The following is a 13,391-nucleotide window of genomic DNA, read 5'->3' as shown; positions in this document are numbered from 1 at the left end:
GGCCTCAAAATCAACACAATTCCGCCTAAATTAGGTCGAACGCCATTGGGAAGAGTGGCCTGAGATAGACGGTAGGATTGTGGAAATGTGCACACCACATTAAAAGTTGTATTTGGTGAGTTCGTATGGATTATATACAAATCGTGCACAAAAATTATTAAACTTCGTCACTCCATGCATGGAGCTAGAAAGGTTAATTTTACGTCTTCATTTCATAAAACAGCCCCCCATAAGATATGCCTGTTTCAACTATACAGAAACAACCTCCGATATGTAAAATTAACGATGGTACCACACACAATCAAGGTTCAAATTATCAATAATCAATATACAAAAGATATAATATATTGAGATTAGGGTATCTGTTACCCTAATTGTACAATATTCTACGACAAATATATAACCAAAATGATATCAGAATGGCATTTGATGACACTACTTTTCCTATAATAGTCCACCTCATGGTTTTCAAAACCAGACCGGATCAGAAAAACCGGGAATCGGTCAAGTGACCAGTTCCGTTTTTCCTTAAAATCGTATATTTACAAAAAAAAACATTGATTTAGTCAGTAAATCGTTGATCTAGGTGATTGAACCATTCAACGGTTTTGATTATTTTTTATATTTTTAAATTTTTTTGTTAAAATGGACTAATCATTCGGTTCAAACAATCAGACCATTCAACCCAAAAACTGAACCCTTAATCGATTCATTCTTCGAATCAGTTTTAAAAACCTTGGCCCACCTTCAATGTTAATAGCATCCATGTAGTATCATGCAAGCGGGTCAAAGACCAATTGCTGATCACTTGAGCCGAGCCACTTGATCTACTGTATTCTTCCGGAATTGTGAGGAATCATGGGGAAGAAAGCTCTGAAGCAAAAAGCAGCTAGGGTCATTGTACCATGTCAGCATCACTTCTCATCAGCAGCTGTCAATGAGATGTGTAATATATTAAAAGAAGATTGATCCAAAACTAAAGTAGGCACGCGGAAAGGAATGTCTGAGGAAGATATATATATATATATATATATATATTTTTTGAAAAGAAAAGAAGCAAGAATTTTTCACTTCTTTTCTTTTCAAAAGAAAAAAAAACATAAAATAGGAAGATAAAATCAAATCTGAAGTAAAGACACTCAACCGGTCAACCCATTTGCACTCCCATGCATTTACATCGATGTAAATGAAATTTATACTTGATTTTGATCATACTGTCCTATTGAATGCAACTCGTGGCCATTTGATTTTAGAGTCTATTCTAATTACCTAAAAATTTAAGGTTTTCACTAGTTCAATTTTATGAGTTTATGTGAGCCAAGCGCTGATCTCATCAATCACCTTGATGGAGTGTGAACCCAAGCTGTCCAAGTCTAAACCATGAGCACTAAATAGGCCCAATTTCATAATGGGCTTGTGGGGCAGAGCTAGACCATACTCAAGCTACGTTTTTGATAATTGATGCCATGATCATGAGCCCCCCTGAGATGTGAGGTTTGATGAATGTGGCCATCCCATGCATTCAGAATCAGTACCAACATTTGAGTTAAAAAAGAACAAACTACAGTGTCACTCATGAGGCCCATGCATCAGGCAGTGTCTTACCCTTTTCCACTTCATAACATCATAAAGAGGCCCACACCCACGTGCCCATCATTTGACAGGTCCCACTTCGGAAATAAATCCCTTATCCCAAGAAGGAAGAATCTAATCCCCAAAGATCATCATCAGGAGAAGATTTGCAGAATTGGACTAGAAACAGAGCCCATCAGTGTACATCCGATGTGTGAGATCAAGTTGAAAGTCGAAACTGGTAGAGACAGAAAGTGAACACGGAAGTCCACGCGAATAGAGAATTAGAAATCTTTATTCCTCACTCCTCAGACATTCCTTCTTTCTTCCTCTGCTTTTTGACTTGGTCTCGTCCTCAACTTGCCAAGAATCAAGAACCCATCTAAATTCCAAAGCCCAAGCCATTGAGAGAATAATTGATTGACTTCGTTAGTTCTTCTTCCTAATTTCAAGGGAAACGGATGGCATATACTGAGTAGACCACTTATTAGGGAACAAATCAGGTAGTAAGTGAGGTGCAAGGGACGACATTGGAGTGAGTAGTGGTCAGCATCTCTGGGTCCACGTATTATTCCACACGGATGAGTTGTTGACTCTGTAAGTAAGTCAATCGATATCTTTATTCATCAAATATATATATATATATATATATATATATATATATATATATATATATATATATATATACTCTCTTCACTTTTTTCGCCACCTCTGTAATTTGCATGCAAAAAAGATGATAGAGCGAGAGAGTGAGTGAGTGAGACTGAGAGACCATCTTTTGTCCATTAATGTTTTTAAAACATCTGAATATGTTCCATTACTATACTGATCAAGGCCCAGAAACGCACACAGAGGAATCTTTTAATGTTGAGGCAACTTGCTTTAGGGTTCGACCACAGACATGCATTAATTGTAAAAGCCATGGCGCTCCATATGGTAGAGTTCTCCATCTGATCAGCATTCAGCAATGTGCTTTGGCCGAGGATTCCTCTACGTTGAAAAATGGGCGGGGTTGTCCTAATCGACTTGATTTTGATCTCTTTGTCTGCTAGTTAGCTTATTGAGTGAAGTCTAAATGAAAATGACCCAGGAATCTTCTACTTGGCTACTTCATTTGGAGCCACGAAAACGTCTCCATGATTCTCCATGCGAATACGACTTCAGGTCATGAGATAGAAATGGGGATTGGGGAGGGTTGTCTGGAACCCAGGGAGTCTCCTACTATGAGTTTGAACTTTGAACTGCACTTTCATTCAGTTTGTGATGGAGTATCTGCTACACCCGTTGCCGTAGCTAGGTTTTTTTTTTTTTTTTGGTAAGCAAACAAACAATTAAAAGAAACACAACAAAAACAAAGAAGACGACAAAGAAAAGAACACCGACGCTAAGGTGGGTCTGCAAAATACCTCCAAAGTAAAATGTCATGAATTCAGGTTTTAGCCCAAGGCTCTACGCCTGATTTCACCTCGTCTGTCGCCTGTGACAGGCAGGAATCTCTAATTCGGTTCAGTGGGCTTGTTCCTGCACCTCCCTCCTATTTTGAGGGATGCTGACTGAGACCATATCAACTCTTGGGTTGGGCCATCAGCGGTGGCTGTGCAGACTAGGGTTTGGGCCCAATGACATTTTTACCAATCCCAACCCAACCCAACCCAAGTTGCAGCTAGGCCCTACCCATTGACATTTATCACAGAGTAGAATGGAAAGTGTAGGAAAAAGTACAGAAGAAGATCCGACGTGGCAAGATGAAGGGTGGGCCCTCTCATGATTATTTTGGTCACGTACATGGGAAAATCTGATTGAAATGGTCCAAGCCTTCTGGTTGATTCAATTTGATCAGCTTTTTTTTTTTTTGCTAATACAACAATACAAACGAAAATAAACGGGACGTCACTTAATATGCACGCAGAAGTATACAGCCACAGGCGTATGGCGTATCGCTGGCTGTAGGCTTTACCGGCTCATAGCTCCCTGCACGGTCGTCGGAAGCAATGCAACTCCTCGATTATGTCTTTCCACGTTCCCATGCCACCCTGCACAGTAAATTAATTAACATCAGCCCACATATCTAAGCACTGTCTGTGTGTTTTTTGTAGAGAGAGAGAGAGGTACCAATAGACATGTCGAAACCACGGTTCTTGAGTTCTCTGTACTCTTGACACAAGGCACATTCCTCGCAACAACAGTGAATACAGAAATCTGTGCACGGACTCTCTTCCAAGAAAAACTGCCCTCTTAGTTTGGATCGATAAAAGCACGAGTACAGACATGAGCAACCCGTTACGCACAGGATCAATGTGTACAGTGCTCCGCTCACTCCACATGCTGCACATAAATTTACCAATTAAGTGGTGACTGATTTGAGATCTCACACTTTAAACCAAATGATACATCTTACGATTAGAGAGCCTGCCCACAAGTTAGAGTCTTAGAGACTTAGAGCAAGCAATTCGATCAACATATATATTTGTGCCTCTACAAACTTACACGTCGATCCCCTATCAACTATTTCTGCAATTCGGCCAAATGTAGCACAGGGGCACCAGAACGTTAAGCAACCTGCAAATGATCGGTATCTAGATATTCGTAAGAAGAGAGAAGATGTGACAATGTTTATCTATATTTTCGATCTCCAAAGAAATGCACTTACAGCTTCCAGCATCGTCGCAACAATCGCAGATACCGGTGGACCAAGGCACTGGACATTGGGGTTGAATATAAATGGTGGTCTGGGGGGTTCGGCTGTTAAGTCGGTTTGTTAAACTCACCGGTGCGCCGGTGCTTGTTGGTTGTTTACCGAAATGTGGTGGCGGCGGCGGCAGTGGTGGTGGTGCAGAAAGCACCGACGGAGAAGATGACTCATGAATGTCGTTGCAAGGATACATAATTGTTGTGACTTGAGAGGGGAGATAGAGATGAGTATTCTGTGGTTAATTTCTTGACGTAAGAAGTGATGGAGCGGTGCAACTGTATGTTTTTCAGATTTGAATATCAAGTACAGTTTGATAACGGTTAACTACTTAGCGGTTTCTTATTGGATTGAGGAGGGATCTGTGTTGCCATTATCCTGAATTCCTTGAACAAAATTTTTCCGCTAAGGCTGTTAGGGAAAGAATTCCTTGAACAATTAGGGTGTGATTGCTTTGAAGGAAAAAAGTAGGGAAAGGTAAGGAAAATGATGAAGGAAGATTTGGCCCGACCTCACAGTTATGCGACACGTGGCAGAAACAACAGCTCGGCAAAAGGGCTAAGCTTAAGGCGTGAACAAGGGGACACCAGTAGACTGAAATCCCTACGGGGGGCCCGAACTCACCCTTGGCCCAAAACCAGAGTAATCCGAACTGGCCAACCTTGTAACAGCTCGGGATATACCTCGTCGAACTGGCCGACCTTGTAACAGCTCGGGATATACCTCGCCGAACTGGCCAACCTTGTAACAGCTTGGGATGTACCTCGCCGAACTGGCCAACCTTGTAACAGTTCGGGATACACCTCGCCGAACTGACCTGCCCTATAGATACCTCGCCGAACTGGCCAACCTTGTAACAATTCGGGATACACCTCGCCGAACTGACCTACCCTATAGATACCTCCGAACTCAAGACTTTGCCTCGCTCACCACTCTAAATCACCTTCTGGGCACCAAAACCAAACAAGTCGTACCATGCCTCACACTGAGGAAGTCCGTGCCCGAGGGCGCCGCACCTGACTGACTTGGGATCTGACGCTTGGCGGCCGCACTCTAAACGGCCACCTGCCACCGCCACTGACACCGGCATCTCCAGTTAGAGAGATGATTAGGCAGTGACAGTTCTGTCCCAGCAGAAAGGACGACAGCCGAATTGACAAGCGCAAGGGTAATCATACCCGACCTGACAAGGGCCTCGGAGCGAGTGCGCGAAGTGATTATAAGAGCCCCCTGCCCCCAACAAAGAAGGTATGCAAACTTTGCGCTATCTGGTGTTATCTTGCTTTTGAAGGATTCTAACTTGAGCTTCGGAGCCGCTACACTGGGTTCCCCCCCGAAGCTTCCTCATCTCCTCCGTTTCAGGTTCCCTGCTACCTAGTTCAGAAGCAAGGTCGTTGACAGCTAAGACCGGCCGGATCGCGCTTCATCAATTGCCGTCGTCTGTGAGAAACGCTTCAAAAAGCCTCCCTCCAAACTTCCATAACCCCTTTTCTTCAAAAAACCCAACACTCATGGCCTCCTCCAGCAACGTCGGACGTGGCACGGAGACAAACACCACCGGGGAACAACTTCAAGTCCCCGTGGTGTGCTTTGGACAGTTCACCATCCCCCTTTCGGTGGATGGGATCCCCAGCTTGAACACGCCACAAGCAGTGGCGCCCGTAAACCTTCCTACCACAAGCATCCCCTTTCCTCCCCCTATTGAGACAACCTATACTGAACCGACTGTCGTCCCCCTAGCAGCCAGCCAAAACCGTTTGGACGACCAGATGTAGTGCATGCGGGCAATGCAAGCCCAAATGCAACAGTTCCAGCAGCACCAGCTTCACCAACACCAAGTACTACACAACATCTCCGACTATCACTATCAACAGCAGTTCCCCCAACTGCCACTAAACCAACCACTACTTCCACCTCGCCACCCCGCTCCGAGGCCGGTCAAGGCCTCACCGCAGGATGGACGCCCCCACCAGGCGAAGGCCTCCGGCCCCAGAACCCCCCTAACAGCCAGGCCTCGTCCCCAGGCCAAAGAGAGAAAAATATCATCCCCGACTCGCAACTCGCAGGCGGGTCGGGAACCTCGCCCGCGAGGTTGGCACCTCGGCGCTCCAAGCCTGAGTTCCCGCTCACAGAAAACCGATTCGGCGCCCTGGCGGCAAACTACCAGCATTTCGGGCCCATCGAGCTCGGTAACACGGAGGCCAGCAGCGCCAGCACAAGGCCCACTCAACAACGAAGGCGCCGACGAATTCGCCGAACCACCACCCGTGTCTTGTTAGAACTCAAAGGCAAAGAGACGAGCTTGGATGAGGTACGAGCTGCCTCGATCCTCTCGGTTCCTTCTCCCCTCGCATCAGAACTCCTGGCGGTTCCCTTACCCTGAAATTTCAAGCTCCCACCTCTGGACAAGTACGACGGGTCCTTCGACCCCAACGACCACGTTGACGCTTTCCAGTCCCAAATGCACCTCGCCAGGGCTAGCGAATCGTGCATGTGCGTGGCCTTCATCAGCACCCTCAGGGGAGTAGCCCGCACTTGGTATAGGAACCTGGCCCCCGGGTCGATAAAGTGCTGGGCCCAGTTCATGCAGGTCTTTACCGCACACTTTGTCACCAGCCAACGGTGCCCCATAACTGAGGAAAGCATCTTCGGAGTAGTCCAAAGGGAAGGAGAATCCATCCGGGGCTACATCAAGCGATTCAGCCAAACATGCTTGCAGATACCACGATTGGACCCCGCAGTGCAGCTCGTGATGGCCAAAAGAGGGGTAACGCACAAAGAATTCAAATGGCACATGGTGGCTAACCAGCCCGCAACCGTGGCCGAATTCCTCAAACTCGTAGACAAGTTCATGACGACAGAGGAAGAAATCAACCAACAAACCGAAGGCGGGAACGAGAAAAGAAAGAGGGAAGGCGAGCTCTCCAACCCGGTCGACAGAAAAAACCCACCCCGGGAACCGAAGCCGTACCAGTCATTCCGAGCTCCCCTAGCAGTTCGGATGGATTACACGCCATTAAACACAAGGTGGACCGAGATCGTAATGACGATCAAAGATGCCCCGTACGTGAAGTGGCCACCTCGCCTAAAGGGAAATCCGAACGAGAGAAATAAGAATTTGTATTGTAGTTTCCATAGAGACCATGGTCATAGTACCGAGCAGTGTAATAACCTCCGGGATGAGATAGAGGGGCTTATCCGTCGCAGATACTTGAGAAACTTTGTACAGCACAACAATAATAACAATAAGGCAGGTCGGCAAGGGGAGCACGAAAAGGATGCCCCCGAGTCTAGCAGCAGACCTGCCGAACCGTTGCAGCGATAGCCTCCGGAAGAGAGGCCAGTTCAGGGAACCATCCATGTAATTGTGGGAGGTTCGGTGGTAGCAGGGTGTACCTCGGCAGCGGCCCGAACTTCAGTTTGCGAAGCGGCCCTCGAAGAACGGAACCCCCCAAAGAGACCAAAGACCGAAGAACCAATCTTCTTCACGGAGGACGACGGGCGAGGGGTCCGCTACCCCCATGATGACGCGCTTGTCATTAAACTAAGGATCAGCGACTTCGAGGTCAGACGCATACTCGTAGGTTCGGGCAGATCAACGGACATCCTCTTTAAATCAGCATTTGACCAGCTACAGTTACAGAGGAGCGAGCTGAAGCCTGCGAACACTCCCCTGGTGGGTTTCAGCAGAGAGGAAGTCAGGCCCCTCGGAAAAATAACAGTACCTGTGGAAGTCGGCACATGGCCTTGTGCGGTCAGACTCAACCATGATTTCCTGGTGGTCGCGACCCCCTCCCCATACAATGCCATAATAGGGCGGCCGATCACGCATATCCTACGGGCGGTGGTTTCCACCTACTATTTGGCCATGAAGTTCCCTACGAACTACGGTGTGGGGGTAGCGCGGGGCGACCAGCTCGAGTCCCACAAGTGTTATGTTGCCGCCCTGAAGGGAAAAACCAACGCGGCCGACGACCACGAACTGGAGCGGCCTGCGGAGCAAGGTAACGAACGAGCTTCGCCCACGGAGGAAACGGTCGCAATCCCGACTTCGGCTATGGACCCAGCTCGCACACTTCAGATCGGAGCTTCCGTCGAGGAACCCCTATGAACCGAACTGGTGTGTTTTTTACTTCAAAATTTAGATATTTTCGCCTGGTCCGCGACTGACATGCCCGGCATTAGCCCCGGCCTGATAACTCACAAACTTAATACTGACCCTGTAGTCAGACCCGTTAGACAGAAGAAACGCAACTTAGCCCCAGAACGCTGGAGGGCGGTCGGCGAGGAGGTCGAGAAGCTCCTCGCAGCAAACTTCATAAGGGAAGTCCATTACCCGAGCTGGGTGGCCAACTCGGTGTTGGTAAAAAAGGCAAACGGCAAGTGGCGCATGTGCGTCGACTACACCGACATGAACCGAGCTTGCCCGAAAGATTGCTTCCCCCTCCCCAGAATTGACCGCTTAGTGGACGCGACCTCGGGAAATGAGTTGCTAAGCTTCCTGGACGCCTACTCGGGCTACAACTAAATACGGATGGACCCATCCGATGAGGAAAAAACCAGCTTCATAACCGAGTTCGGCCTATATTGCTACAAGGTCATGCCCTTCGGATAAAAAATGCCGGGGCGACTTTCCAAAGACTTGTAAATATGTTGTTTCGGCCCCTGATTGGCACGATGATAGAGTGCTATGTAGACGACATGGTCGTCAAGACTCAGTTTTCACATGAATTAAAACAAGACTTAGATTCTGTCTTCCAAATCCTGCGTTAGTTTAGCATGAAATTGAACCCCAACAAATGTGTCTTCGGCATCACCTCCGGCAAATTCCTAGGGTACATTGTCAATCGGCGCGATATTGAGGCCAACCCGGACAAGATAAAAGCCATTCTAGATATGAGACCACCTTGGAAATTAAAAGAAGTTTAGAGGCTAAACGGCCGCATAGCCACTCTAAGCCGCTCCATGTCCAAATCAGCAGACCGCTGCCTACCTTTCTTCAAAGCAATCAAAGGCAAAGGGTTCGAGTGGACCTAGGACTGCCAGCTCGCGTTTGACGAGCTAAAAGGTTACCTCGCTAGTGTGCCGACCTTAGCCCGGCCCGAGGTGGGCGAGGTCTTAGAACTGTCTCTCAGCAAGCGACGAGGTGGTTAGTTCGGTACTAATAAAAGAAACAGACCGGGTCCAGCGACCCATCTATAATGTTAGTAAAATTTTGCAGGGAGCAGAGACAAGGTACCTGCAGATAGAAAAGCTAGCATACGCACTGCTAACAGCAGCTCAGAAACTCTGCCCATACTTCCAGGCTCACACCGTCATCGTCCTAACTGACAAACCTCTGAGACAAGTTTTACTCAAACCCGAGGTTTCCAGTCGACTGACGAAATGGACCATCAAACTCAGCGAGTACGACCTCCGGTACAAGCCAAGAACTTCTATTAAGGCCCAAGCTTTGGCAGATTTTATCGCCGAGTGCACTTTCAACCACGAAGCCCTACAGGTCGAGCCCGAGGTCCCCAGTTCGGACGAACCCGGAGCTCCCGAGCCAAAAGAGTCTGAACCCCATGAAGTGGCAGCCAGTGTGGCATCTCTCCTGGTCAGGCAAAATGCAAACTGGGATGAGGAGCCCTGGATCCTTCACGTGGATGGTTCCTCGAACCGGCAAGGCAGCGGAGCTGGAATAGTCTTATGCGGCCCGGGCGACACAAAATTAGAATACGCACTACTCTTTGAGTTCGCGGCATCCAACAACAAGGCAGAGTACGAAGCACTGATAGCTGGGCTGAACCTAGTGCGAAAGGTAAAGGCAAAACACTTGGTCATCTGCAGCGATTCCCAGCTCGTGGTCAACCAAGTTACAGGCGAGTATGAAGCATGCGAGCTCTCCATGATCGCATATTTGGCAAAAGTAAAAGTGGCCCTGCTCAACTTCCAGTCACACTTCATCAGGCAAATCCCGATGTCAGAGAACACTGAGGTCGACGCTCTGTCCTGGTTAGCCAACACAAGTCACAACAACATGAGAAGTGTGTACATAGAGGACTTACCTCGGCCTAGTATTCTCGGGAGGACAGAGGAGGTCGCTCCCGTCTTGGAAGCACAGCCAAGCTGGATCGACCCACTCGCGAGCTTCTTGATAGACGGAACCCTCCCTGCAGAACGCAATGCGGCCAAGAGGGTGCAGCGGCAGGCAGCCAAATACGTCATAATAGACGAAGGCAGAAGCCAAGTTCGTACTCTGCGACACTCATGAAGGCCTGTGCGATGGACACTTGGGGGGCAGAGCACTCGCCCAAAAAGCACTTCGACAAGCATACTACTGGCCAACGATGAAGGCAGAAGCTGTCGAGCTCGTCAGAAAATGCGACAAGTGTCAGAAGCACGCCAATATCCACCATCAACCTGCCTCCGACCTCAAATACCTCGCCAGCCCGTGACCCTTTGCACAATGGGGCATCGACCTCCTAGGGCCATTCCCACCAGCAACAGGTGTAAGAAAATTCCCCGTTGTTGCAGTAGATTACTTTACAAAGTGGATAGAAGCCGAACCTCTGGCAACTGTTACGGCCAAAAACATACAGAACTTCTTTTGGAAGAACATAGTATGTCGCTTCGGGTTACCTCGGGTACTAATCTCTAACAACGGCAAGCAGTTCGAGGATATCAAGTTCCAAGAGTGGTGCCAAAACATGGGGATTCGGCAAAACTTCACATCAATCGCGCACCCGCAGGCAAACGGTCAGACAAAAGTAATGAACAGAGCCATCCTGCGTGGACTGAAAGCACGTCTGGATCTAGCTAAGGGATTGTGGGCCGAAGAGCTACCAAATGTCTTATGGGCTCACCGAACTACAGAAAATACCGCCACGGGAGAAACCCCCTTCAACCTCACCTACGGCACTGAAGCAGTGATCCCGGCGGAAATCGAAGTACCAACATTGCGACTACAAACCTACGACGATCGGACGAACGGAGACAAGTTACGTACCAACCTTGACCTATTGGACGAGGTAAGGGACCTCGCGCACATCCGAACAGCGGCATACCAGCAGCAGGTAGCTCGCTACTACAATACCAGAGTAAAGCAACGAAACTTCCGAGTCGGCGACCTGGTCCTTCGTAAGATTATGGTGCCCGAACCTGGCGTGGGCAAACTTGGACCAAACTGGGAAGTGCCCTATAAAGTGAAAAGAGCGCTCGGGGGGGGCATACGAACTCGAAACCTTGGAAGGAAAACAAGTACCTCGAGCGTGGAACATCGTGAACTTAAGGCGATACTACCTATAAACCGCCAAGCGAAGTGGACGAAATCAGGTCCTATGTGCCACGATGCAGAGCCAAGAGGAACCTCGGCGTAAACAAGCAAAGAAGTCGAGCATATTATCAGCTCGGCAAAAAATCAGTTCGCTACAAAAAGCCTTCGCGGCAAAACAGGTCACGGAAGTATAATAACCCGGACAAGAAAGTGGCATATTCAGTTCGACAAAGAATCAGTTCGGGAAAAAGGAACACTTGGGCAAAAAGATTATCTATTCCGTTGCAAGAAACATGAGTACATTGGCCATCAGAAGGCTTGCAAAAAAAAAGGGTTGTTACATGCCCGGAACTACTTCTTCGCCATCAGAAGGCACTTCAACAACACCCGAAGGCCCTGCCTCTCCTTCAGAGTCCGGCTCGCCATCGGCAACATTAGCCATCTCCTGAGTTATACACGAAGTGGATATGGCACTAACATCGAGGCCGGGGTACGTATTCCGGATCATCCACCTGCTCAGTTTGAATCCCCTCTTGTAAAAATCCACCATCAGATCGTTAAAACGCGGAGAGGCAATGTAGTCTTCAACGGCTTTCTTCTTGGCGTCTTCAATGCCTTGGGAAAAAATTTGTGTTCTCTCCCTGATGTCCTCCTGTAGATATTCGACTTGATGCTACAAATGCAACTTCAAGTCCGCCATACGCTTGACAACTACCCCCATGGCCTCGGCGTCACGCTGAGACCTTGCCTGCCTGGCCATCGCGACGTGAGCAGCCTCTTCGGCAGCATAAGCAGCCACCTCAACAGCCCGGGTATTCGCATCTGCAGCACGGAAAGCTTCTTCAGCAGCATGAGCGGCAGCCTCAGTAGCTTGCGCCTGTCGCGAGCTCCTCTCCACTTGGGCCGCTAAGGCATGAATTGAAGAATTCACCTACCAAAAGAAACAAGTGAGCAATAACAGCAAAAGCGACCGAAAATGAAAAACGCAGACGGAATCTAACTTACCACCATAGCATGTGTTACGGCACGGCAGGCGACCTGATTCAAAGGAAGATCGGTCTACACCGCGATCTCCTCAGGGAAAGTAGCCTCCCTACTCTTCAAAAGAGCGTAGTTCGGCGTCAACACGCTCCTAAACTCCCCTTGAGCTCTCGAACCCGAGGGCCCAGCCCGCGTATGAGCAGACCAAGAGTGAGCAGGAGCACTTGAGTATGCAGGAGCGCCCGTATGAGTGGTCTCAGCGTAAGGCGCCCCGGCAGTTTCATGCATCGGTGGAGTCACCTCGGGCTCCCTGGGCAGATCCTCCGACGTGTGGTCTGGAACTTGGGGCTCCTCATCCAGGGGCAGCTCGGTACGAGTTCGCTTGGCGACCCGCTTCCTCCTCTTCATACATTGGAACAGACGCCCCCCATGAGTTCTCTCCGCATCCATCACACCTGCAGAAACGAGTTCGACATCAGAAAAAATGAAAGAACAAAGCAAGCAAGAAACCACATAGCTAGAAACCTACCCGAACTCAGGCCGGCCGCAATAAGCTTGGCCTCCGTTAAGTAGTGATGGCACTTTAAACCTTGTCGTGCCCATTGCCGAAGGCCCTTCACCGTCTCTTTATCGAGAGTCACACCTGAATCAGGAGCGGCCTCACCCCACCCGGTCTGAAAGGGCCATCCTTGTGCACTTCGCACACCGAAGTAGTCCTGCTTCCACGCCGGGACCTTATTAGGAAGATCGTGCAAAAGCTTAAAACCCTAGCGAGGAGAAAGGTAATATGCCCGTCTTCCCCCAGGAAGAGAACCCACCTGTCTCTTGAGCATCAAGATGGAGGAGAATCTCTAAGTCCAAGGGGAAATTCTGCTCGCAAAAAAGGGAAATTGT

The 13,391-nt window shown here is 48.6% G+C and overlaps 1 protein-coding gene and 1 long non-coding RNA gene across 2 annotated transcripts; both read right to left on the bottom strand.

Moving 5' to 3' along the window:
- Positions 1 to 3,310: 3,310 nt before the first annotated feature.
- Positions 3,311 to 4,532, bottom strand: LOC148863586 (protein PLANT CADMIUM RESISTANCE 2-like). Its single transcript, XM_088980451.1, has 4 exons — positions 4,223 to 4,532; positions 4,060 to 4,131; positions 3,685 to 3,897; positions 3,311 to 3,605 (listed from the first exon to the last, which is right to left on the bottom strand). Exons 1-4 carry the CDS (start codon positions 4,455 to 4,457, stop codon positions 3,526 to 3,528), a joined length of 600 nt encoding a protein of 199 aa, XP_088836577.1. The 5' UTR covers positions 4,458 to 4,532; the 3' UTR covers positions 3,311 to 3,525.
- Positions 4,533 to 12,350: 7,818 nt separating this feature from the next.
- LOC148863585 (uncharacterized) lies at positions 12,351 to 13,244 on the bottom strand. The gene is made up of 3 exons (XR_016109494.1): positions 13,027 to 13,244; positions 12,522 to 12,952; positions 12,351 to 12,447 (listed from the first exon to the last, which is right to left on the bottom strand). It is a non-coding gene; the product is annotated as an uncharacterized LOC148863585 (long non-coding RNA).
- Between the last annotated feature and the right edge of the window lie 147 nt (positions 13,245 to 13,391).

The sequence above is a fragment of the Nelumbo lutea genome, chromosome 3 (genome assembly GCF_056320005.1).
Source record: "Nelumbo lutea isolate HS-2025 chromosome 3, American lotus-T2T, whole genome shotgun sequence".
NCBI lineage: Eukaryota > Viridiplantae > Streptophyta > Magnoliopsida > Proteales > Nelumbonaceae > Nelumbo > Nelumbo lutea.
Note: the sequence above shows the minus strand (reverse complement) of the source record. Positions and strands in the feature narration are given on the sequence as shown.